Consider the following 25,231-nt stretch of genomic DNA (forward strand, 5'->3'; position numbering starts at 1 on the left):
CCAAACTGTCGTTGCGGGCCTACTAACGTTTATATCAGGCCCAAGATTATGAGAATCCAGCTAAGCTAGGTTTCTCATCTTGTAGCTTCTAGTATAATTTTTGATTAGTTTTCCTTAAAATCTGAATAAAAATATGTATTGTCGGAACTTCTGGCGATTGCACAGAATCCCTCAAATAGACCTCCAGGGGTTGTTTGGGGGAGCTTTTAGCAGTTGCATCTTCTCACATAATCTCTAACTTTCTAGACTGTTCAAACTTCCTAAACTGTTTAGATTGTCACCCAAATTTTATCCTAAGAATCTATAGTTGTAGAATTCAGAAAAATAAACTAGAACTTAAAAGCTGAAAATTTCAGTGTTATCAGAAGTTGGCTACAAAGAATCTCATAATCTTAAGCTTCCCGACCAGAATCTTAATTTCGATGGTGCATTAGAGATTTGGCCCAATAGGAACAGAAAAATTATGGCGATCCAAATAGGCCCATCAATATATGGATTTCGGCTGTTCATACGGCCCAGTTAGGCCCACGAAAAGGCCTTCCATGGCCAATAGCCACGGCCTGGCGAGGGGCGAAGGTCCCGGCGATTAATTTAGCGGTCAACGTGGGGAACAACGCCTACCAGCCGGGAAGCAGCGCCAGCCGCCAGGATCAACTTCTCGCAACGGATCGGAGTCATCCTCGCCGCCGGAAAGCCGACGGGAAAGGTTCAACGATGACCTGATCACCTAACCGGCGTAGACTTCACAGGTAACTCTAGTAGGATCACATTTCTAGTGTAGACAGTATATACAGTATATATATACGTCTTCCCAAATCAAGATAACATTATTGTGATGCGTGAAAACGTAACTGACAAAACATCGTACCATGCCATTGGTTGGAACTTCTTGGTTCGATTTGATCACCATGTTGAATTACTAATACTCTTTTGATTTTATGAATGGTCTCATCACTCGTACTCCCTCCGTCCCAAAAAAAAAAAAAGACAAACCCTGAGTTTCCGTGTCCAACTTTGACTGTCCGTCTTATATGAAATTATTTTATAATTCGTATTTTCATTGTTGTTAGATGATAAAACATGATTAATATTTTATGTGTGACTTGTCTTTTTATTTTTTTTTCATAATTTTTTCAAATAAGACAGACGGTTAAACGTTGGACACGGAAACCAATGTTTGTCTTTTTTTGAGACGGAGAGAGTAAGGAGCTGTGATCACACGCTGACCTCGTACGTCTTTGTTGTTGCCATTAATTGCACATGTCAACTACTACATCCGTCTCAAAATAAGAGCAGCCGTGGATATCCGTGTTCAGTTTGACCGTTTGTCTTATTTAAAAAAAATGTGAAAAAAATAAAAAAAAATTAGTCACATAAAAGTGCTATTCATGTTTTATCATCTAATAGCAATAAAAATACTAATCATAAAAAAATTTAAATAAAACGAACGGTCAAACGTTAAACATGAATAGCGTAAAACTGCACTTATTTTAGGACAGAGGGAGTAACTAGAGTAGTATTCACCAAGATAAGCGGAGGAATGTAATGTGGGACACTTTGTTCTACCATGCTCATTTCTTTTATCTCAAGTGGCCTTTCTTCTGGGATCTGAAAAAGAAATGGTTCAGCAATTGTCAGTTTCATGGGGAATATAATCAGAGATGCAGTTTGGCATCAGTGGCAACAAGCAAACAACTCTACTTGCCCTAGCTAGCTTCTTCGTGTTAACACCTAAATTTAACATGTAGAATGAAAATAGAGAAATATGGCTGCATTTTGAAAGGACCCGGTTCTCTGCGTGAGGCCGGTCTGACCGCCGTTATAAGACCGATCTGATCGGTGGCATGTGATCAGTTAGACCGATTGAGTCTGACTTTGAGTCCTCTGATTTTACTAGGTCTTGTTTTTTTCTTTTACTTGGGCTGAGGTTTTTCGAGTTCTACCCGAGTAAGACGTGGAGAGGATATTGTAGGAGGCAAGACCAACTCCTTTATAAAGTTCATGGCATGTTCAATTGAGCACACAATCTACTTCAATTTGCTTTTTTCTAGTTTCTAGCCTAGTTTGTTCATCTTTGTCAATTTGCACTGTAAATATCTGTCTTCGCTATGAGAGTGTGAATTCTCTTTAGATTTATCTTGAAAACCTTCCGTTTTGCCCATGAAATAAGTGCTTATCTCTATTTTATTTAAATTGGCTCTTCTAGTCGGTTTTGATTTACAAAACCCATCTTGACTTGGATTGGTCTATATCAAGGTGGTTAGCGACCCCAAATCACTGTAAAGCATGAGGTGTTCGATCATGATTGGTAGCGTGACCAAATAAGTTGCCAACATCTCCATTACACAAAGAAGCTTCTTCTGAAACCAATAAAGATTGCATGAATTGGTATACCTTACCCGGTGACGGTGTGCCGGTGAGGAGGTGATTTTGACGAACACCTCCCCATGGCCATGGCAGTCAGCTCTTTCGTACCGTTACGTTAGGTTCCTTTCCTTGTTTGCAATATAATACTGCAAAGTAACATAGTGCTAGCACGTAGGAGGCATTAACTCAAAGCACATGCCGCTAATAATATGGTAATGTAGCCATGGAGGTGATGGGTGAAACATCAGTGTTGCTTCCTACACCAGGTGCTCAATTTCTGGTGAATGGGATCATCTACTCCTCTTTGGTGGATCTGATGGCTTTGGTTAGTTATAGTTAGTGTGGTTTCTAACCATTCATGATTCATTCCTGAAGAAAAAAAAAAGGGAAAGGAAATGTTCTCAATTGGGTGATTCTTTTATTTATTTGTAGTATCCTTTTTAGCATTGTCTAATTGGATAAACTTATCTAGTTACATGGCCTGTCGGTGCCGTGTGGTTATGTGGTTCAGATACCTGGTTTCATGGATCTTGAGTATGCTACAAGGAAAAAGGAAATGGCCAATAAGTTCCGAGTTATGTTGCTGATAAAATGCTTGAATTGGATGGATTGCAATATGCTACTAGACAATCTGCACCTAACCGAGGCAGCATTCAGAAACCGGTCCATGATAAGAAAATGCACAGGTGAAGGCAAGATAATGTCAAAGAAACCGACACAAGCTCAAAAAACAGAAGTTTGAGTTGCGAACGAATTATTCGGAAATGGGCATGGCTCAATGATCAAAGACCTAGGGAAGATAAAACTGTAATTCAGACAGAGATATCCATTTGTTTTCCTTGGTTACCAGAAGAAGATTTCTTTACTGAAACCATGTTGGACGTTTGACCTCTCCATCAAAGGTTTTTGGAGATCTCGGAGTGATCGAATCTCCTCGAGTAGTGTTCTCAGCATTCAAAGGATCAAAGAAGTATTAATACTAGTTTCAGACTGTTATTACCATTTTAATATATTTTTTGGAAGATTACCAGTTTAATATAGTGTGCTCAGAATTTTGTCAAGGAAGAGCACATGAAAATACAGGGCAGGTCGTGATGCTGTTGTGACTTGTGAGACATCATAATATGAAACCTATTAAGTTGCTGATGAATCCTGAGGAGGGAAATAATTGAGGGACATGGCCTTAGGCCCTGTTTCTTTCAGCTGAGAATTATTATAATCTAAATTATTAAGTCAGATTACTATAAGCTAGATTATTATAATATGTAGTACAATAAGCGGTTAGTTGTTTCTTTTCTAGATTATTAGAGCCTAGATTATTGGGTTTGTAAGTCTAAAGAGGGAGTGGGGTGGCATGGTGGATAATTTTTCATCTAATAATCTGGAAAAAAACTCACCGAAATGAGCTTATCAGATTATAATAAGCTGGGCTCCAGATTATAATAAGCTACTTCAATAAGTTGTCTGTTTCTTTCAAGTTACTCCCAATAATCTGGATTATAATAATCCCAAGCTAAAATAAAAAGGGCCTTAGATCAAGTTGCCATCTCTGTTTACCACCAACTCATAACGACCTAACACCCTTGTCTCTTTCTCAACTTGCGATTTGCCTTTCTTGACGATGCGAATCATGAAGCAGAAGGCCACATAATATGCTACTAAACATCAGAAGAAGAAAGGGTAGAGGAAACGGGAAATAATGTGCCGTGTCATGTGCAGAAAACGACCAAATGCCTTTCACTCGTTCTGCTTAGTAGCAGAAAGAAAAGTGCCTTTCACTCGTTGCTAGTATCACTGTTTTTTTTAATGATCAGAAGTATCACTGGTGAGTGAGTAAACTCAGGTCGAATCATATATGTGTCGGTAGAGCATTGTGGATACAGAATTACTAGTACACACGACTGTTGGTTCCAGAATCATCGGGTAGATAATCATCTCTGCAGTATGAACAACAGAGGTGCTAGTCAAATTTCATTGACAAAGGCTGTGTTTAGTTTACCCCTAACTACCCCAAACTTCCAACTTTCCATCACATCACATCACATCTAAAACTTTCTTACACATAAACTTTTAACTTTTTTTTCTAAACTCCTAACTTTTTCCAAACTTTTAACTTTTTTCAGTAACTAAACACACCCAAATTTGCTAAAGAAAAGCTGGGAGTGATATGTGTCACGAGTGTGATAATATTCCATGTCAATGATGCCACTTCATCCATTAATTTCCTCATTACTACCAAGTGAGATGTTAGCAGCCCATGTTTATTTCCTGAACTCACTTAAGAACTGTAAGCAACTTATGCTGAATATGGTCCAAGATGCCAGACGGCCAGCTACCGAACATTGCCAAACTAAGAGCATAAGGAAAGACATGTCATAAAGGATCCAAAAGACAATAGGAGTTGAGAACACACAAAGGCATAAGTCTATAAGAGCATATGCAATTTATACTTTTATTGATATCTGAACTTCCTGAAAGAAGGTATCTGAACCTCTCTAGTCCAGATCTGGACTCTGGAGTAGTTCTACACAGAAACACCCTACCGATCCCTTTACACCCTGGGTTCATCAAAAAAAGAAGTCTACACCCTGGCTGGACTTCAAAACCGTATTGTGCATGTTGGTGACACCAAACACCAACCTTAATCCTTGTGAAAATCTGAACACACTTTGTGAATGAACAGTATCTGCCAGTAGCTATTCTGTAATAGTGTTTATTCCGTAATCCCTCCATACTCATAAAGGAAATCGTTTAGGACAATGTTTAAGTCAAACCTTGAGAATATAAATCATTAATAATTCTCAAATTGTTGAGTTTGAAAATGTAAAAATTATATGAATAGATTTGTCTTGAAAAATACTTTCATAAAAGTATACATATACCATTTTTCAATAAATATTTTTATAGAAAAAAGAAGTTAAAGTTGTGTTTTGGAGACCATATCGCTGTCTAAAACGACTTTCTTTATGAGTAGGGAGGGAGTATCTATGTACTACTGCATTTCTGAAGCTGACGTTAATGTGGTTGCACGGTAATTAGTTCAGGCATAAGCCGGAATCTTGTAGGAAAACTAAGTCTCTTTCTGTACCAACATTGTCACCCTCGTTTTCAGGCGATGGGTCTCGTTTTGTTTGATTTCTTTAACAAGTTTTCTTGTGAGCTCTGACTGGGTGAGATTAATTGCTCTTTGCCGCCCCCACTGGTTTGGCGTACTAATCGATCGACGAAGTCTCCGTCGTCTCAACCTAATTTCTGGTGCCTAATTTGCCATGACAAAAAGGAGTGGACATTGACATTTGGAAGAAAGGGCCCGAAAGAGACCCAACAAATTAATTAGGACTAGTTTTCTTCTAAGCTCGTCTTTGATGTTGTTACGCATTGTGCTACATTTTTCTCCGTGTAAGCAACATCGGACGGAGTTAGAGCAAAATAAAGATAGTGCTACTTGCTTAACTTACTCTACTTTAAATCGAGTTTAAACTGATACGTGTGTCTAAGTTTGTATTGAGCAGGGTACATATATAGTGAAAATAGATAATGTATAACTTAAAAAAATTTGTCGACCGGATTCCTAGGCACCCCCTAATAAACACTAGCTCCGCTCCTAATTTACATGCGTGTTAGTAGTAAATGTTTGGGGAGCTCAGCTTCATCTATACGTGCGAGTTTCACAAGCTCTTCTTGACTTTCCAAAAGGTGAATTCTTGCTGTCAGCGAACGCGCGAACGCAAATTCTTGCTGCCAGTTCAACCTTTTTTCTGCGTAGCCATCTCAATTTCCTATAGGAAAGGCAACATGATCCCTGATCACAGCATCATGTGTCAATAAAGCTGCTGATTGTGAGATCAAGATGATGTGGCCCTGAATAAAAAAGAAGAGCGAAGAAAAGTGTGAATGCAGTTAGAGCAGGTACAATAGCAGGCTATAAGCCAGTTATAAATATATTTTAAAGAGATAAAGAAAGAGAGAGAAAAGCAGCGGGCTACAGATCTGTAGCCAGCTGCAGCACGGGCTCCAAGATGTAATGTGTGTATGACAGATGAGACCAAATATTAATAGTATAGTAAACAACTATTACATAAATTGGTTATTATATTAGCTATAAATGATTTGGAGCTAGTAGTGGGCTGCACTATTGACCTTGCTCTTAGTACTACTACTTGTAATGCATGAAACTTTCAGTCAGATAAATTCAGTACCTGACTCTGTTGGAGCGTCCCTCTCGCCTTTCAACTGTGTACTTCCCTCCACAACAATAATTAATCCACTTAAGAGTAGTGTTTAACCTGCAACAGCATCCGCTTTGCATCGGTCCGTAATTGAACTTTTGCACTTTTGCATGCGCAAATCCGTAATTCCGTTTGCACGCGCTCGTCGTCGAATTACTCAACGTACGCGGCGGCGCACGTACGGATCGACAGATTATTTGCTTCCGCCGCGACGACGCACGAGCACCGATCTACCGTGATCTATCCAACCGATTCCCATCTCGGCTAGCTAGCTAGCTGCTGCAACAACCGGGCGTTGCATTGCATTCTGCCGTGTTCGTCATGGTCAATTTGTCACCGCGCGATCAGCCGAGCGTCAGTCCAATCCACCGGCTACGACTAGCTACTTAGATAGCCAGCCAGCCAGCCGAAAGAGACCTACATGACACGAGAAAGAAGAGCAGGCGTGCATGGCCACTTTGTAGTTGTACACTTGTACTACTAGCTAAGATATAGTAATAGCTATAGCTTCGAGATGATATGTTGTTGAGATCGAAGCTAATCAAAGCCTTGAGCCCTTCACCAGTTTGGACCGTGACGCGTACCCCCTCATGCATGCAACCTTCCCCGTATGCAACTGTAAGCATCTGAGCACGTTGGATGATTATTCAGAGATCCCACCTCTGCACTGCACCGACTTATCTGCACCGGTAAAATCAAACACCTTGTACTAGCTCTTACTAATTGACTGCAGGTGCTGCGACTCTGTCCATAGCTGTTAACATAAAATACAGTTAGTTCTAAATAAAAGGATAAAATACAGTTAGATGTAGGGTAGCTTCTTTGTGAAGAGCCAATTAGTGGACCTCACTTCTTTTCAAAAATTTGTGGACCTCACGAGGAGTACAGGTGCAACAGTTCAGTATTGCCAAAAACTCGCAGATCGTATACAGATACAGAATTCTGAAACAGACAAAGATGTTTCCTTCCTCTCTGCCGTTGTAATCAGTTCAGTCGCTGCCACGAAGGAGTGTAGGAGTGGTCCATTCTAGCTAGTATTCCCCCACATTTCAACGTCCCAATGTCTCCATTTACCCAGTAGCGACTGGATTACATTTCCATGGAATTTAAAGCTACAAAACGGACAGAGTACGGATTGTATTATATCCTCAATGATCGTGTAATCAGCAGACTAATGACTAATCTACCAAGTTGTTGCTCATATGGCATTCTTTTCTTATTGGATATTGACAGCAGATGAATTGGCAGCTTGACAATTGTGCGGTTCCAAGCGCATTGGCTTGAATGGTGCAAGGTAGCGTCTGCAAAATGGTGAAAATTAAGCGGGTTATACGAAAGATGATAAACTGAAGATTGAAGATTATCTGTCTGAAACTTCAAATGGACACCAATAACATCACATGCAAAGATAACAAAACCAAAATGCTAAAAGCATAAGTCGCTAAAAATTAGTGATGCGTTGTTGGGCACCACGACTGTGTCACTCCCGGCAATTCCAGCGATACACGCACGCTCGGTACGCAGATACTCCCTCAGTCCAAAGAAACAAATCTAGGATGAGATATGATACATTCTAGCATAATAAATTTAAATAAATATATGTTTAAATTTATAGTATTAGAATATATTACATCAGTATTAGATTGGTTGTTATGCAACGGAAGGAGTATTACGCATTGGCAGACAGAATCAATAAAAAAAGGCGCAAGCAGGGTGGCAATGCGAGGCAAATCTGGCCACATCGAGGGGCGAGGTGTGCCGCGAAACGGAGCCAATCACGGCGCCACGTGGCGGCCCCTCGGCGGCGCGCCGATCCGATCGAACGGCCCACGGCGCCGTCGCCCAAGCCTCAAGCCCTCAACTGATCAACTCCCGCGAGACCTCCTCAAATACGCACACGCACGCGCTCTCTCTTCTCCCTCCGCATCCGCGACTCCGACGACGACGAGTCACGAGAGGGGAGGCTCGTTCTTGATCCATGGCGGGCTCCTCCTCCGAGCTGATCTACCGCCGCGGCCACGACGCGCAGCCGGCCGCGGGTGACGTTGACGGCTGCGGCGTGATGGCCGCCGCCGGGTACTCATCATCGGCCAAGCCGCCGCACAAGCCACCACTCGGCCCGCTGCGGTATCTGCTCGCCGAGCAGCGGCTGGTGTTCGCGCTCGTCGGCATGGCCATCGCGTCGCTGGTCTTCCTCCTGGCGGCTCCGTCGTCGGGGAACGGAGGTCGCCACGAGGTGATGGACGGCGGCGCGGCGCGGCTGGCGGCGGCGGGGCTGGCGGTGCGGCAGTACTCCGGCGTGGCGGCGGCGGCGGCGGGGGCGCGCGTGCCGCTGGGGCTGAAGAAGAAGGGGCTCCGCGTGGTGGTGACGGGGGGAGCCGGGTTCGTGGGGAGCCACCTGGTGGACCGGCTGCTGGCGCGCGGCGACAGCGTGATGGTGGTGGACAACCTGTTCACGGGGAGGAAGGAGAACGTGCTGCACCACGCCGGCAACCCGAACTTCGAGATGATCCGGCACGACGTCGTGGAGCCGATCCTCCTGGAGGTGGACCAGATCTACCACCTGGCGTGCCCGGCGTCCCCCGTGCACTACAAGCACAACCCCGTCAAGACCATCAAGACCAACGTCGTCGGCACCCTCAACATGCTCGGCCTCGCCAAGCGCGTCGGCGCCCGCTTCCTCCTCACCAGCACCAGCGAGGTCTACGGCGACCCGCTCCAGCACCCCCAGGTCGAGACCTACTGGGGCAACGTCAACCCCATCGGTACGTATACGTACCTTCTCGCCATTGATGCCCATGGCCGTACTACATTTGGTTTCGTTGCTTCGACTGAACGAATGATCCATCATCCATGGATGTGTGTGCAGGGGTGAGAAGCTGCTACGACGAGGGGAAGAGGACGGCGGAGACACTGACCATGGACTACCACCGTGGCGCCAACCTCGAGGTTAATTGGTTGTGCTCATCTCAGCTCCTTTAATCATTTCTTCATCACTCATCCACCTCTTCAACTTTACTGGAAACCAAAGTAAAACACAATTAGTAGTTAATAGTACTACCAGTAGTATTATAATTAATGTCTAGCTAAGTCTCTAGTAGTCATGACCAGAAAGCTAATTAACTTAACTTAAACTAATCCAATTAGAGAAAGTGATCAGTTACTGAATACGGATTAGTTAATTGCTTTATGTTAATTATTTGGCGTGCATGCATGCAGGTGAGGATTGCTCGGATCTTCAACACCTACGGCCCCCGTATGTGCATCGACGATGGCCGGGTCGTCAGCAACTTTGTCGCCCAGGTAAAGGAAACTGCGTGCTCATGGACGCACGCACTGTTCAACACGTTTCCTCTCTACCCGCTTTACTCGCCATTTTGTCAGGCTTCTACAGTATAATACTCCACTATTCAAGCCTTCGGCCTTCCTAGATCTAGATCCACGCGAGACATACAATTAATTTGTCCCAAATTAGACCAGTCCTGAAACTGATTCTTGTGAGCTGAGATATTAGTTTTTACCATACCTGATACTCCCAAGTCCCAAGTACCTTGGAAAGATGGTCAGTTCTGGGGTTTGGTAGGGGACAGAGAGGATCAAGAGTGGCCCAAGTGGTGGCTTGTTAATCCATCCCAAGTCAGCCAAGACCTTGGGACTTGCACGCAGATGTGTGAGTGGCTGCACGACAATGGTGCATTGGCAGAAACTAGAGCGAAATTAGCAAGTGGAGATCACGTTCTAATTAACTCTTCTTTAGCTTCAGAACCTGACACGAACACACACCCCACTCACTTGCCGCAATCGCAAAACTACAGCTGCAACCTTTGACACGCGTGTATGGGTGATCAACTAGGTGTTGACACGAATTAGCCATCATAATAACTGAACAATTACTCAATGGATGTGAAGTGTGAAGTTTATATCTGGTGACACTGATTTGTTGGTAATGGTTGTGCAGGCACTGAGGAAGGAGCCCTTGACGGTGTACGGCGACGGTAAGCAGACGAGGAGCTTCCAGTACGTCTCCGATCTGGTAAGCAGTCCCTTTCAGATGCACCACCACAAGTCAATATATTACTTCTTCAAACTACTTTCAATGAAGCACATGTTTGCACATATGGTTAGCTCAATAATTCGTCCTAGATTTCAACACAATCGGCTGCTAATTAGTCGCGACAGTAAAAGATGTACTATACTACTACTACTAGCTATCTATGCAATCATGCATCATCTATGTTGGTAATTAAGCAGCCAGCAACTGCAACAGTGCATCCTGTCGCGCAAGCAGGAGAAGTACATATATTGCCGTCGTCCGTGCTCACAACGGCACGCAACCGGCACGAACGACTTTCTTCTCGTAGCTAGTGATTGCTACAGATGAATTTGTTACAGAAGAATCATTTGGGTTCCTGCGAGATCGATCGAATTGACGAACTGATCATCAAACGATGAATGATCCGTGAACTGATCTGTGTGTGCAGGTGGAGGGGTTGATGAAGCTGATGGAAGGGGAGCACGTAGGGCCATTCAACCTGGGAAACCCAGGGGAGTTCACAATGCTGGAGCTTGCCAAGGTGGTGCAGGACACCATCGACCCAAACGCGCGGATCGAGTTCAGGCCGAACACCGCCGACGACCCGCACAAGCGGAAGCCGGACATCAGCCGCGCCAAGGAGCTCCTCGGCTGGGAGCCCAAGATCCCCCTCCACAAGGGCCTCCCGCTCATGGTCCAGGACTTCCGCGACCGCATCTTCGGCGACCACAAGCCCCACTCCGTCGCCGGCGACAACTGAATCTGAATCTGAACTCGATCGATCTTATCTCACCGGCATTTTCTGTAGAAGTTGATCAAGATATACACAGTACTACCAGCATAGAAGAAGCAGGAGCAGCAGCTAGCAGTACTGGTGAGTGGTGACTGATAGATCCATGAATGGCTGCATTGCAAGAATGGGGATGGGATCGCGTCAGAATCGAACCAATACGCAAGCTCATGTTTGTAGGAGTTGAATATTTTATCTATGCTGCGGAATTAAGCAAGCATGATACAAGATATATGTAGGTCGTCGCTGGAGTGGTAGCTGGGATGCAGCACGAGATCGCCCTGTTCTTTCTTAGTTTTGCGTTTTTACATGTCCGATGTTTTACTCTCTTTTTGGGGGAATGCATGATAGCTGTAAGTTATTCGTTCTGTTGTTTTACGTGCTTTCGTTATGTGGAACTTGTCAATCAAGGAGAATGCATGTGTTACTTCGTTCTGTGTTTGCGATGATGATGATTAACTCAGCAGTAATACATTGTCATATGTGAAAGGCTGGCCGAATTATGTTACTGTTCTCCAAAATTGCACTAAAGTAAATAAGTGTCATGGACCTTGATTTGTTGTCGTGCTCAAATATCACCAAGTTTCAGAATCGATATCGGGGAGATGTGACCTGCACGTCACTCTTGCTCTGAAACCGATGGCTCAACATCCCCGCCACTCTCATGGACAGACTCAAACGGTTGCAGCTATGATCACCCACCTATATATCTAGCGATACACTGTAATAGATTCATAACTAAAATTTGTCACGTTCTGAGATGGAGGGAGTACTGAACATTACTCCTTTTATGGCCCCTTTAAATCGCAGGAATGAGAAAACATTACTCCTTTTAGGGCCCCTTTGAATCGCAAAGTAGAAAAAACGGAGGAATAGGAAAAACACAGGATTCTGACAGGAATTGAAGTGTAAAACAGAGGATTGCAAAACACAGGAAAAACATATGAATGGCCGTTTGATTGGAGCGCAGGAAAAACACAGAAATTGGATGAGAGAGATAGACTCAAAGGAAATTTTCCAAGAGGTTGGAGCTATTGCTAAATTTCCTCCAAAATCCACATGCAATGTGCCATTCCATAGGAATTTCATAGGATTTGAAAAGCTTCAATCCTTTGAATCAAAGGGCCAAATAGAAAAATTTCCTATAGGATTTGAATCCTATGAAATTCCTACATAAATCCTTTGATTCAAAGGGGCCCTAAGAATAGGAAAAACACAGGATTTTGATAGGAATGTAAATGTAAAATAGAGGATTGCAAAACACATAAAAAATACAGGAATGGTCGTTTGATTGGACCGCAGGAAAAACGCAGGAATTAGAGGAGAGATAAAGACTCAGGCCTCCTTTGATTCAAAGGAAATTCATAGAAATTTTAGAGGATTTCATTCCTATAGGAATTTTTCCTACGAAGCCCTTTGAATCAAAGGAATGAACCCAATGGAATCTTATGAAATTCCTATGGAATGCCTCTTCCCTTTGGAGGAATTTTAATTAGGGCCCCTTTGAATCACATGAATGAAAAAATGGAGGATTAGGAAAAACATAGGATTTTGACAGGAATGTAAGTATAAAACAGAGGATTGCAAAACACAGGAAAAACATAGGAATGACCGTTTGATTGGACTACAGGAAAAACACAGGAATTTGAGGAGAGATAAAGACTCAAAGGATTTCTTCCATGAGGTTCTACCTCTTGTTAAAATTCCTCCAAAACTTGTATGGGAAGAGGCATTCCATAGGAATTTCCTAGGATTTCCTAGGATTCATTCCTTTGATTCAAATAGCTTTGTGGGAAAAATTCCTATAGGAATGAAATCCTCTAAAATTCCTATGAATTTCCTTTGAATCAAAGGGGGCCTAACAAGGAAAGTTTCCAAGAGGTTTTACCTCATGTTAGAATTCCTCTAAGGGCCCCTTTGAATCGAAGGGTAGAAAAAAGGGAGGAATAGGAAAAACACAGGATTCTGACAGGAATTGAAGTGTAAAACAGAGGATTGCGAAACACGGGAAAAACACAGGAATGGTCGTTTGATTGGAGCGCAAGAAAAACGCAGGAATCGGATGAGAGAGATAGGCTCAAAGGAAATTTTCCAAGAGGTAGGAGCTCTTACTAAATTTCCTCCAAAATCCACATGCAATGTGCCATTCCATAGGAATTTCATAGGATTTGAAAAGCTTCAATCCTTTGAATCAAAGGGCCAAATAGGAAAATTTCCTATAGGATTTGAATCCTATGAAATTCCTACATAAATCCTTTGATACAAAGGGGCCCTAAAACTTGCATGGCATTAGGCAATCCATAGGAATTTCATAGGATTTCATAAAATCCATTCTTTTGATAGAAAGGGCTATATAGGAAAAATTCCTATAGGAATGAAATCCTCTAAGGGCCCCTTTGAATCACAGGGTAGAAAAAACGGAGGAATAGGAAAAACACAAGATTCTGACAGGAATTGAAGTGTAAAATGTTGCCATTCCATAGGAATTTCATAGTATTTGGAAAGCTTCAATCCTTTGAATCAAAGGGCTAAATAGGAAAAATTCCTATAGGATTTGAATCCTATGAAATTCCTATATAAATGCTTTGATTCAAATGGGCCCTAAAATTCCTATGAATTTCTTTTAAATCAAAGGAGCCTTGTTTTATTTATTGCTAATGCAAACCAGAGAGTAGGAGTAGATGATAGTATGACACTGAACAGAGCTATGCTCTTTTTGACTGAAGAAGGAACATACTCTGCGATTATGATTATGTTATACGGTTATACCATTGGTTGCAATGAACTTTGCCTTTTTTTTTTAGGGGAAAACTTTGCCTTTTTTGCATCGAGCCAGTAGCAGTATGTAGGCTGAGTTGTACCCAGCAATTAAAACGAGCTATATAATTATAAAAAAAGTTTAAAATGAGCTTGCAGCAAGATAACGCTGTTACTTGTGTTATGCAATACTTGTAGAAAGATTGTAATAATGTTACTTAATAAATAAAACTCTCTTTTCCTGATGAAAAAAAAGGAGAGCTACTAGAAACAAATCGTCCGTCATTTTATCCGAGAATGGTCTAAAACCCAACACAATTGATATGATTCAGCTATTCTAGTTGGGCCAAAACACTGAAAGATAGTATACTATAGTTGGGCCAATCTATAAGCCCACTTTGCCTTTATGAACCAAGCCCAATGTAGATCAGGCCCAACAGTTAAGCCCGCGAACTCGAGGCACGAGAATGGCAGCCCACTAGGCCTATATATAGCGCGCGGGCACCCACTCCCCTCGCCCCGGTAAACCCTAGCCGCCTCTGCGCCGCCACACACCCCCAACCAAGCTTCCACCAGCGCGAAGCGGCGGCGAGAGGGCGAGATGGCGCGCGGCGTGGCGGTGGCGGCGAAGGGCGGCGCGGGCGGCAAGAAGAAGGGCTCCGTCTCGTTCGTGATCGACTGCTCCAAGCCCGTGGAGGACAAGATCATGGAGATCGCGTCGCTGGAGAAGTTCCTGCAGGAGCGCATCAAGGTCGCCGGCGGCAAGGCCGGGAACCTCGGCGACTCCGTCACCGTCACGCGCGACAAGACCAAGGTCACCGTCACCTCCGACGGGGCCTTCTCCAAGAGGTATAGCACACGCTTCAAGTCCCCCCGTGCTCTACGGCCTCGTGATGTTCTATTTGTAGATCTGGTCATTTCAGTTTCTGTGTATTCATGTTAGTGTAAAGATTATTTCTTGTTGGTATATTATTACAGCTTTATCTGTAGATGCTATTGACTTCGGTCCATTTTTACTGTTGTAAATTGTACTACGTTTTCAGATATGGAGCTTTTATAATTTATAATGCGTTTAGTTAATCTGTTACAGCGTTTCTACTACCTGCAAGCTCGTTAACAATAACTAGTTAACTAGTTAGGTAGAGAATTATAATGATTTCTTGTTTACAAAATTTTCCCTTCATTGCACATTAGTGAACTAGTTAGTTAGAGTATTGCTAACTATACCGTGTCATAATTTTACCTCGTTTACTGCTGGATGGATCAACTGCAGTTATTTGAATCGTTTCAGTTCCCAAGTGAGTAATTTTGTGATAGTATTGCTAGGTGGTTGAAAATCTTCAAGTGTGACAGTGGAATGTACAGTCTAGCATGGTTTCCATGTGTTATGATCAGTATTTAGAAATTTGGGCCTGTTAGCCTCTACAATTTGAACATAAATTGCATGTACCGTTTTGTCAAATTCCATATCTGAATTCTTGTGAACATTTTATTGGACATCCAATTATATCTAGATTCTGATTGATCATCCAAAAAGAACTTCTTGTCTGTGACCTTTGTTGTATTTCAGTTTAATCTGATCAGTTTATTTTCCCCATTTTTTTCAGGTATCTGAAGTACTTGACCAAGAAGTACTTGAAGAAGCACAATGTGCGGGACTGGCTACGTGTTATTGCGGCTAACAAGGACCGCAATGTCTATGAGCTCAGATACTTCAACATTGCTGAGAACGAGGGCGAGGAGGAAGACTAGAGTGTATTCCACATATATCTTAGTTTTGGAGTTGTTGAATTTTGATACTTCATCTTAGTACCTCTAGTTATTCAATCCATGTTATGTTATGCTGTGGTCAACTTGGATGGTTAATTTGAAGAATCCTTATATTTGGTCGCCTCAACTTCAAGAGTGCCTACTGCTAATGATGACTTGTGAACCTAGAAAAGCAGTATGGTGACTTCTTATCGTGTTTTACATGAATCGGTCGGTTTGTTTATTACTGCTGCTTCGCAATACCTGTGTGGAACTTGTATAATCTCCAGCTGCGTCAGGATTCTGTTGTGGAGTTGATGCTTGGTGTCTGGTAGTTTGAAAGTCCTTCGTGAACTTGTTTGGATGAAGTCAAAATTGGCACAGTTGTAGGTTTTACGAGAAAGGTGAAGAATAGATTCTGCAAGTATACTTGAATCACCTTCGTTCTATCAAGGTTCTGCTTGCTAGCTTATGCTCTTTTCCTTGCAGTTGCCACACTCCAAAATTACTTCATCAGGTTTTTGTTGGCTGGTTGGCAGATCCCTCGTTCCTGGGACCTGGGCAGTACTTTTCCATTATTGACATGCCTGATGCCTGCAAGATGCCGAGTCACTGCTAGCATAATCTGAACTAAATTTGCTACCATAATCTGAACCAAGCAGTTTGGTGAGTCACTGCTATTGCTGCTATTTGCAAAAGTTGATGGTAGACAAGGCGATCATTTGCAAAAGTTGGAAACTAGACCAGAGAGTCAGCTATTTGCTAAAGTTGAAGGTAGACAAAGCGATCATTTGCACAAGTTGGAAACTAGACCAGAGAGTCAGCAGAGAAGTGAGAGAAGACTTCGACATTTCCTAGAATTCTCTGAAATGGCTAAAAAATTATTCATATCATTCAGAGTTTCACAAGCTTTGACAGCAAAATCTGATATATATTTCAGTAGCTACATTTGCTCTAAGAAGTCATAAATAATTTACAGAACAAGTACCAATACAATATTACTATGAAGCATTTCAGTTCTCATTTAATGCTGTTTTGCTAACTAATCTCGCGAGCGAAAAATAAGCAAATCACTAGCAATTTCTATAACAGTCCAAACACCTTTCTGGCCACTCTAGACAGCGGCTCTCTTTTCAAAGGTTGCTTATCTGGCTTCATAAGGCCTTCTTCCCTAGTCATACCCCTGTTGCCCATTGTGGTACCAGCGCCTGAATTATTCATTGGACATGCTTCTTCTTTGGCAGGTTCAATAATATTTGGTGGATCCTCACTAGCACATGGTGAGTAGTCAACCTCTTCTTCCTCACATTTGCTGCTATCGTCACGCACCACCGTCCCAAATTTGGATGTTTTAGATGGCAATGACGGCGTATGCTTCTCATCTCTATTTGAAATGAGGGTATCTACTGTGTCATCCGCAGAACTTGGATCCCCATCAGTAGCGGACATCTGGAGCTCCCCATCCTGTTTTTCATCGCTGTAGAGGTGCAATCTGTCAATAATCCTCCAAGTAACAGCATCCGGTGATATGCCATTCCTTCTCATCTCCTTAACTAACTGATAAACCAGCTTCTTCAATCCCTGCTTGCAGGCAGCATCGACGAGAATGTTGTAGCACAGGACACCAGGTGCAACCCCAGAGTCCACCAATTCATATAAGAAATCACATGCCTGTTCTAGTTTCCCTAGTTTACAGAGGCCTCTGAAGATCGCGCTGTACACATAATCATCATGCATTCCAGATGGCCAGATAACATTGTCCCAAAATGACTTTGCCTTCTCTAGTTCTCCAGCATCGCAGAACCCTTTGATCATTACCGTGTGAGTCACGGAGTCAGGAATGACGTTACTGGACTTCATTTCCTCAAGGGCCTCCATTGCTCTGTCAAGTAGCCCAAGGCTGAGCAGTCCCTTGAGGACACAATTGTAAGTGACAACATTAGGCAAGCACTGGTGCTTGGGCATCAGAGTGGACAGTACATGCAGGGCTTCTGCAAACTCACCTACACCCAGGTATCCGGATATGAGGGTGGTGAAGGTCACAACGTCTGGAGCACAGAATTTCCCATTCAGCATGTCATCTACAATCCTCCTGGCTTCCTGGGCCCTTCCAACTTTGCAGAAACCATGGATGACAGTGTTCATGGTGATCACATCGGGCTTGCATCCTTCCTGCAGCATGGACACTAGCACATCAAGCTGCTCACTTGGGTTGTCCACAACACGGAGTGCTGCAAGAAACATATTGTATATCCTAGTCCTGGTGTCATCATCAGGAGTAACCTTCAGCATCAGTTCCATGACATCCTTGGCCTTTGCGAGCTCATTCTCCCGGCAGAGCTCATCAACTAGTACCTTGTATGTCACCTCCCTTGGGTGATACCTGAAACGCACGCCTTCCATCACTAGCTGGTACGCCCTCAAGCGCCCCCCAGGCTTCTGGCTGGTGCACAACGCATGAACAATGCAATTGTAGGAGACGGTGCTTGGATACATGCCCCTCTTCCCCATGATGTACACTATCCTGGATGCACCATGGTGCTGCCCAGACCGGCAAAGGGAGTCAATCATCTGAGAGTAGGCAAACACGTCGGCAACACCGCACCGTTGCTGTGGCATCTCCTCGGCAATTCGGAAGACAATGTGGAAGAACCCCTCGATGCAGAGGCATTGCACGAGGTTGGCGAACGCGGCATTCTTCAGTTCCTGGTCTTCTCCGTTGCTGCGCTCCATGCTAGACCAGAGATGGTTGTCGACAAGGGCCATAGCCCCGTCGACGTCGCGGCTGCGGAGCAAGGCCTTGACGAGGTAAGTGCGCGCGAGTGAGCTGGGAGCCACCCCGCGGCGTGGCATTTCGTCGAGCAGCTTCCGGACGGCGCGCGGGTCGGGGATGCGGGCGTAGCCGTCGAGGAGCGCGGCGTAGGTGGCCGCGTCCGGGGCGGCGCGCATGCGGAGGAGGAGGCGGTGGGCGAGGAGGACGAGGAGGAGCGGGGCCGAGGAGCCGCAGAGGAGGGCTAGGAGGCGGTTGTAGTTGGGGAGGGAGGGGACGAGCGCGGCGGGCGGCGCGGCCTGGAGGAGGCGGAGCGTGAGCAGCGGCTTGCGGGCGCGGAGGAGGCGGCGGAGCAGGCCATCGGCGGCGCGCCCGTCGAGGTGGCGGGACGGCACGGCGGCGGAGGAGGAGGAGAGGAAGAGGAGGGAGACGCGGTGGTGCGCCTCGGCGGCGCGGCCCGTGGCGCAGAGCTCGTCCACCAGGCTGCCCAGGTCCGGCCGCTCGCCCTGTGCCGCCGCCGCCGCCATCGCCGAGCCGGGCCGAACCAGTTGAGCACGCTCGATTCAACGTTTTCATAAGCCGATTTACGAGAGCAGAAGGTTTTCAACCTGCAACCTGACTGAACGAACTGAAGTGAACCTTGATGAGTTCACCTCTCTGGTTGAACGCCAAACCCCGATCCGATGATTTGATAATTTTAGTTAGAATTTAAAAAATTACTGTTTCAAATTTAAATTTTCAAAAAGATATTTAAGATTTCACTCGAAATCTTCTTTCGTTCCACGTCCAAATCTCGAAAATTTCGTGATTTTCGATCGGTTTTCGTGGAACGTTAGACCCTCTCTAGCTGGCGAGTGGCTACGCTTTCCACGAGGCTCGCGCTCGGCCTGGTAAGATCGACCACGGGAAGCGGCCCTGTTAGACACAGTAGTGGTAGACTAGTGTGGGCCGTGGACGCGTCCACACAAACCGCTGTACCACGGGAACGGAGAGCCCATTACTCCTCAGCCCATCGCAGACTAGTTTGGTGGCAAGACGCAGCCTCGGGCGGCCTGGTAACGTCACGTACGTGTGATCGATCATGACTGAGAGACCGGAAGCCCGAGTTGGAGCGTGCACTTGGCAGTTGGCACAGGCTTCTGCAGTGGGGTAGCACGGATACGGCGGGTCCACCGGGAGCTTCCGCTGCATATCTATGCATGCGACCGGGTGACGTCTACTGACAGCGGGCTTGCGTTGCGTGGCGTCCGTCCGCGCGCATAGTACGACCTCTACTAGGCCATCGTCGCAAGCAAGCAACGAGGAGCTAGCTACGATCACGGGACGGCCGTCGTCTCTCTCGCTCTCACATCCCAACTCCCAGCTCGATCGATGGCTTTTGCAAAAGCCGACGCAATGGCGTTCTCGCTACCCATGGCTGCACACTAGACCGACAGACTCGACGCAGACGTACGTCCACCAGTCAGGTCTGCATGCCCTTCATGCATGTCAGGTTCGGTTGACGCATGCACTTCAATTCCACTCACGCACGGCGCCTGCACACCCCCACCGTCGCTTCACCCAATCACGCCCTTTGCTTCCATGTCATATTGTCATGGCTCCACTTGTGTGAGGCCTCTTAAAAATTTTGACGTGTCATATGTACAATATACGACACATTTTAAAGTATTAAACATAAACTAATAATAAAATAAATTATAGATTTTGCCTGTAAATTGTGAGACGAATTTATTAAATCTAATTAATCCTTTATTACTAAATATTTACTGTAGCACCATTTTATCAAATCAAGTAGCAATTAGACTTAAAAGATTCGTCTAACAAATTACACGTAATCTGTATAATTAGAATTTTTTTCTATATTTAATACTCTATGTATGTGTTCAAACATTCGATGTAACAGATGGAAAGTTTTTTTTTGTTTAGAAACTAAACAGGCCTGAAACTGAAACCTGCACGACTGCATGTACCTGCCTGCACCCAGCTGGTAGCCCAGTACACCGATCGCGTTTACAGAATTCAGAGCATGGCGCGATCTCTGATCTGCAGAAGCTGAGCTGGAGTACGTACCATGCATCCATGGCTGGTCTGGCTGCATGTACGCATGCATGCATGTGACATCGCGTAGGCGTAGGAGATCACAACAAGGAGCTGGACAACAGCTAGTGATCTCTGCAGGTAAAATTGCAACGGCGACTGTAAATTGTGTCAGATCGCGCGCCCGCGAATCCCTCGCGCTCGATCGGACCCCCGGGAGACACGCATATGGAGATCGGCGAGATCGATTCGATCGTGCCTTTGCGTGTCACCTTGCTCTTGCTTTTCTTCTGCTCCATGGCTTCATTTCATTTCGTTTAGTTGTTCGGGAACGTCGACGTCCTACTCCTAGCGTTAAACTTTAGTCCATACCATATTAGATTTTTGACACTAATTTAAAGTATTATATATAGACTAATTATAAAACTAATTATATAAATGAGAGCTAATTTACGAGACAAAACTAATGGCATGTTTACTGTAGCATCACTTACGCTAGTTATGGATTAAATATGCTCAACATGTTCGTCTCGCGAATTAGTCCAGAGTTATGGAATGAATTTTATCATTAATCTATATTAAATATTTCTAATTAATTTCCCAACATCCGATGTGACAGGAACTAAAATTAGTCCATGTGATCCAAACACCACCTAACTCGCTTTGTGTTATGAAAAAAAATCTATAACCGAATGTGACATATATATCCTACTACTATGGATCAGGATATACGTATATTCAGATTGGTAATACTAGATGGGCTTTTTTAGACGAAGAGAATATATTTTTACTCCTGATAAGAGGAAAAGCACTGGTGAAGAAGGAGTTTTTACTCCCGGTTCGTAACCCCCATATAGTCCCGGTTTTCCAACCGGGACTACGAATCCGGGACTAAAGATCGATAGCGATCTTTAGTCCCGGGTGAAAAACCCGGGAGTAAAAATCCATTTTTAATCCCGGTTGGTGTTACCAACCGGGACTAAAGAGGCTAGATCCGGTTGCTACTTTATTCTATTCTTTTCTTCATTGTTTTTAATATATTGATTCACTCTATCCCATCCCAAAATCCCAAATCAATCATCCCCGAATAGTCTCCAAATTCTAAAATCAATATCTCTAAATACATCACAAAATCTTAAAAAAATTACATCACAACTTCTACAAAATTAATCACAAATACATCACATATTCACATCACACACAAATCAAATACATCACACACAAATCATCTCATATCCGAATCACAGATTCTCAAAAAAAAAAGAAAAAAAAGAAAGAAGACGAACGGCCCGCCGCCTCACCGGCAGCCGGCCGCCGCCGCGCCAGCCGGCAGCCGCCAGCGTGCCGCCTCGCCCGGCCCTCTGCGCGCCGCACCGCCGCGCCGGCCGGCCGGCCCTCTGCGCGCCGCGCCGCCGCGCGGGCCGGCCCTCCGCGCCCCGCTGTTGCAGAGGGAGGTGGGGAGGAGGGAGAGGAGGAGAGGAAGGGAAGAGGGAGAGGAAGAGATAAGGATAACTCTGTGAGGAGATGAGTTAAAAAAGGAGAGGAGGAGATTGTATTGATCCGATCCGTGTGTGCAGCCACCCCGCTTATGTTGACTTTTCACCAACCGGGACTAAAGCTTATATCGATCTTTTTTTCCGGTTAGTGTTACCAACCGGGACTAAGGATAAAAAAAATCCTCAGAGCTTTTAAACCGGGACTAAAGATATTTTTAATCCCGGTTTTTAATACAATCGGGGCTATTGTGAAATTTGGTGGACCGACCAAAGATGGTTTCTCCACCGGTGAAGGTACCCTTGCATTGCATGCATGGACGTACTGCCTCCTCCTTGATGCTTTGCCACACCAAAACGCTACTCCTACTACTCGTCTGGTTTGCATGCCGTAGCCCGTAGGCTAAAGGACATTTTAGGTTCGTGCTGTATCAAATCAAAACATCTATATATCGATGGACGGTCACGGAGGCGAGATGTACATATCATCTTGTATGAGTTGCAAGAACAGACACTGGAGTGCACGCATAGGAAGGTCTTGTTTTTCTTGAGTTGGAATAAATTTTAAGACTTGTTTCATTTGATGCCAATCTTTTGCTGCTCTATCAAAATTTTAGTAACTTCAATAATAGCAAATGCATGTTTAATTTGATAATACCAAATTCTACCTATAATAGTTTAAATTTAATACTACAAATTTTGATATTACCAAAACTTATTAAGATTTTAGCACTATCAATATTTTGATAGAGCAGAAATTGGTTTCGAACCAAAGAAGCCTAGAATTACTTAGGGATGTTTTTCGTTGTTATTGTTGCTGGCATTTCTTTTCTTGTTTTTCCTGCTAAAAATAGTTTTCTTACCATAAAATTATTTATCATTTTTTCGATCACGTATTATCGACTTAATTATAAGCCGCAGCCATCAAAATGCCTTCCAAATAGACATCGATCACTTAAGTAGAAGTGTTTTTTCTTCACTTTGATTAATCGGTCACCTAACTATAATAAATTTCAGCCATCTATTCATTGTACAACTTTTTTGGAATCTCATTTTTATGTACTCCCTCCATCCCATAATATATAAGACGTGCGCGCATTTCAAGATTCAACCTTTAAAACATTTGACCAACACTTAGTATAATATGAAATGAATTTTATTTGCTAAAAATTATATCATTAGATTGAGATTTAAATTTACTTTCATATGGTTATAATTTTGTTGCTACAAACCTTATAGTATATGAGAAATATAAGCTAAAGATTAGTTTTAGAGATTGTGCCAACTTTGTCCACGTCTTATATTATAGGATAGAAGGAGTAGATTTTAAATTTGCAAAACCAATCCAAAACACTACATTTATGATTACACAACAGACATAAACGTGCACACACCACTACAAGCAACACTACACTCACCCCCGCGAATGTGCCTCCTATACACACGCTTAAAAAAGATGAAACCAGCAGCACATCCCTTATTTCAGCAAATTCCTATTGAAAGCCCATTTATATTGAGTTTTGTTTGATGTGCTGTGAATTCACTAAAATTTGTCTAAGATTTGAATCATTCTCACCAAAGTTTCTCCGGAGATTTTTTTTTCCTTATCAAAATGATAAAATGACCATTGTTCATCATCCGTTTATCATCTCAAGTTTAAGTGAAATGGTGCATGGTGCCAATATATGCCAGATTAGGTTCTGGCATTGTGGTGCTTAGGGGTGGTATTCTCGAGTTCTCAAGAATGGATGCATCGCTGTCTTGTTGATGTCGCCTTGGCTGTGGAAGAGGATCGAACTTCGGAGCTACTCCCTCCATTTTAGGTTATAAAATGTTTTGACTTTGGTAAAAATCAAACGGCTTGGAAAAATAGTAATATTTTCGACCCAGGATATTTTTATTATAAAAATATATTTAATTACTAATTTAATAAAACTAATTCGGTAATATAAATATTAGGAGTAAGCTAGAGAGAGTGGGTGGGCGTCTTGCTGGAGGGGTGAAGAGGCTAGTGTTGCTTTAGTGACATGTAAAAAAAATGCCTTTGCCCAATAAACTTGTTTGGTAACTATAGTGACATAACGAAATCCATTGAGGATAAAATTATAAGAGCTAATGGATCTTGCACCATTTCATTGAAACAAGTGGCCTTTACAGGTTCTTATTTTTGTTTTTACGATTACACGAAACACACACATCACCGCACACGCTTAAAGAGATGACCAGGACGAATTCCATACCTAACTAAAAATTTCTACTGAAAAGAGCACATGCATAATATTTATGCGCACCAGGGTTTGAACCCTGCAGGTGAGTAAACCACCGCATCACCGATGCTTACCTTTGTGGTGCAAGTTACAACGTGCTTAAAAGAAAAGTTTTTTTTTTTCTGTGACTCACTCAATGTGGATTAGGTACTCGGTGCCATTGTAAGCAGTTTCTTCTATCAATGAAATGATGCAAAACCCTTTTGCGTGTTCTTGAAATTTTTGTCTTCCTCACGCAACTTCAGACAATATATACGTTTGAAACAACAAATTGACATATGCTGAAATTATATGTGATCGGTAATTGGATGATTACAAATGTTACAAGGCCAATTCTTGGCTTTGGAGAATTTGCAATGTTTGGTTCTCCCATGAGCGCGCCTCCATGCATTGTTGGATCCGCATCTCTTTCCACCAGCAACAGTGCACCAATGCAACCGTTGAAATAAGAATGAATTACGTCAGAAAAAGGTGCGAGTATTAATAATATCACAGAGGATCGGTATGCGTGGTACGCAAAACAAAGTCAGGCCAAATGCATCATTGCAAAAATGAAAAGTAATTACAACAACAAATCCCACTAGGCCACACACGAGTCCGCCAGATAATGACCGTCACTGAGTACTTGACTACTTGTGCCTGACGTGTAGCCATCTGTAAATCAATTGGCTATCTAAAATTCTAACCTCAATTCTGCTGTAACAATAATAATCTATGGTGTGAAGTGCACCACACTGAA

General features: G+C 43.5%; 3 protein-coding genes across 3 annotated transcripts; 2 read left to right on the forward strand and 1 right to left on the reverse strand.

Annotated features, from left to right (window-relative positions):
• The first annotated feature begins 8,503 nt into the window (after positions 1 to 8,503).
• On the forward strand, positions 8,504 to 11,846 carry LOC127780371 (UDP-glucuronic acid decarboxylase 2-like). The gene is made up of 5 exons (XM_052307271.1): positions 8,504 to 9,361; positions 9,466 to 9,545; positions 9,816 to 9,899; positions 10,555 to 10,629; positions 11,078 to 11,846. Exons 1-5 carry the CDS (start codon positions 8,575 to 8,577, stop codon positions 11,387 to 11,389), a joined length of 1,338 nt encoding a protein of 445 aa, XP_052163231.1. The 5' UTR covers positions 8,504 to 8,574; the 3' UTR covers positions 11,390 to 11,846.
• A 2,846-nt stretch (positions 11,847 to 14,692) lies between these two features.
• LOC127779868 (60S ribosomal protein L22-2-like) lies at positions 14,693 to 16,172 on the forward strand. The gene is made up of 2 exons (XM_052306791.1): positions 14,693 to 15,025; positions 15,784 to 16,172. Exons 1-2 carry the CDS (start codon positions 14,778 to 14,780, stop codon positions 15,926 to 15,928), a joined length of 393 nt encoding a protein of 130 aa, XP_052162751.1. The 5' UTR covers positions 14,693 to 14,777; the 3' UTR covers positions 15,929 to 16,172.
• Positions 16,173 to 16,395: 223 nt separating this feature from the next.
• On the reverse strand, positions 16,396 to 19,317 carry LOC127779867 (pentatricopeptide repeat-containing protein At3g18020-like). The gene has a single exon (XM_052306790.1). The coding sequence runs from the start codon at positions 19,220 to 19,222 to the stop codon at positions 17,009 to 17,011; it is 2,214 nt and encodes a 737-aa protein (XP_052162750.1). The 5' UTR covers positions 19,223 to 19,317; the 3' UTR covers positions 16,396 to 17,008.
• Between the last annotated feature and the right edge of the window lie 5,914 nt (positions 19,318 to 25,231).

This window comes from Oryza glaberrima, chromosome 7 (genome assembly GCF_000147395.1).
Source record: "Oryza glaberrima chromosome 7, OglaRS2, whole genome shotgun sequence".
Classification (NCBI taxonomy): Eukaryota; Viridiplantae; Streptophyta; class Magnoliopsida; order Poales; family Poaceae; genus Oryza; species Oryza glaberrima.

Coding starts and splice junctions, on each gene's coding strand:
- LOC127779868 (XM_052306791.1), top strand. CDS start 14,778: ATGGCGCGCGGCGTGGCGGTGGCGGCGAAGGGCGGCGCGGGCGGCAAG. Junction 15,026..15,783: donor GACGGGGCCTTCTCCAAGAG/GTATAGCACACG, acceptor CATTTTTTTCAG/GTATCTGAAGTACTTGACCA.
- LOC127779867 (XM_052306790.1), bottom strand. CDS start 19,222: ATGGCGGCGGCGGCGGCACAGGGCGAGCGGCCGGACCTGGGCAGCCTG.
- LOC127780371 (XM_052307271.1), top strand. CDS start 8,575: ATGGCGGGCTCCTCCTCCGAGCTGATCTACCGCCGCGGCCACGACGCG. Junction 9,546..9,815: donor ACCGTGGCGCCAACCTCGAG/GTTAATTGGTTG, acceptor GCATGCATGCAG/GTGAGGATTGCTCGGATCTT. Junction 9,900..10,554: donor TCAGCAACTTTGTCGCCCAG/GTAAAGGAAACT, acceptor ATGGTTGTGCAG/GCACTGAGGAAGGAGCCCTT.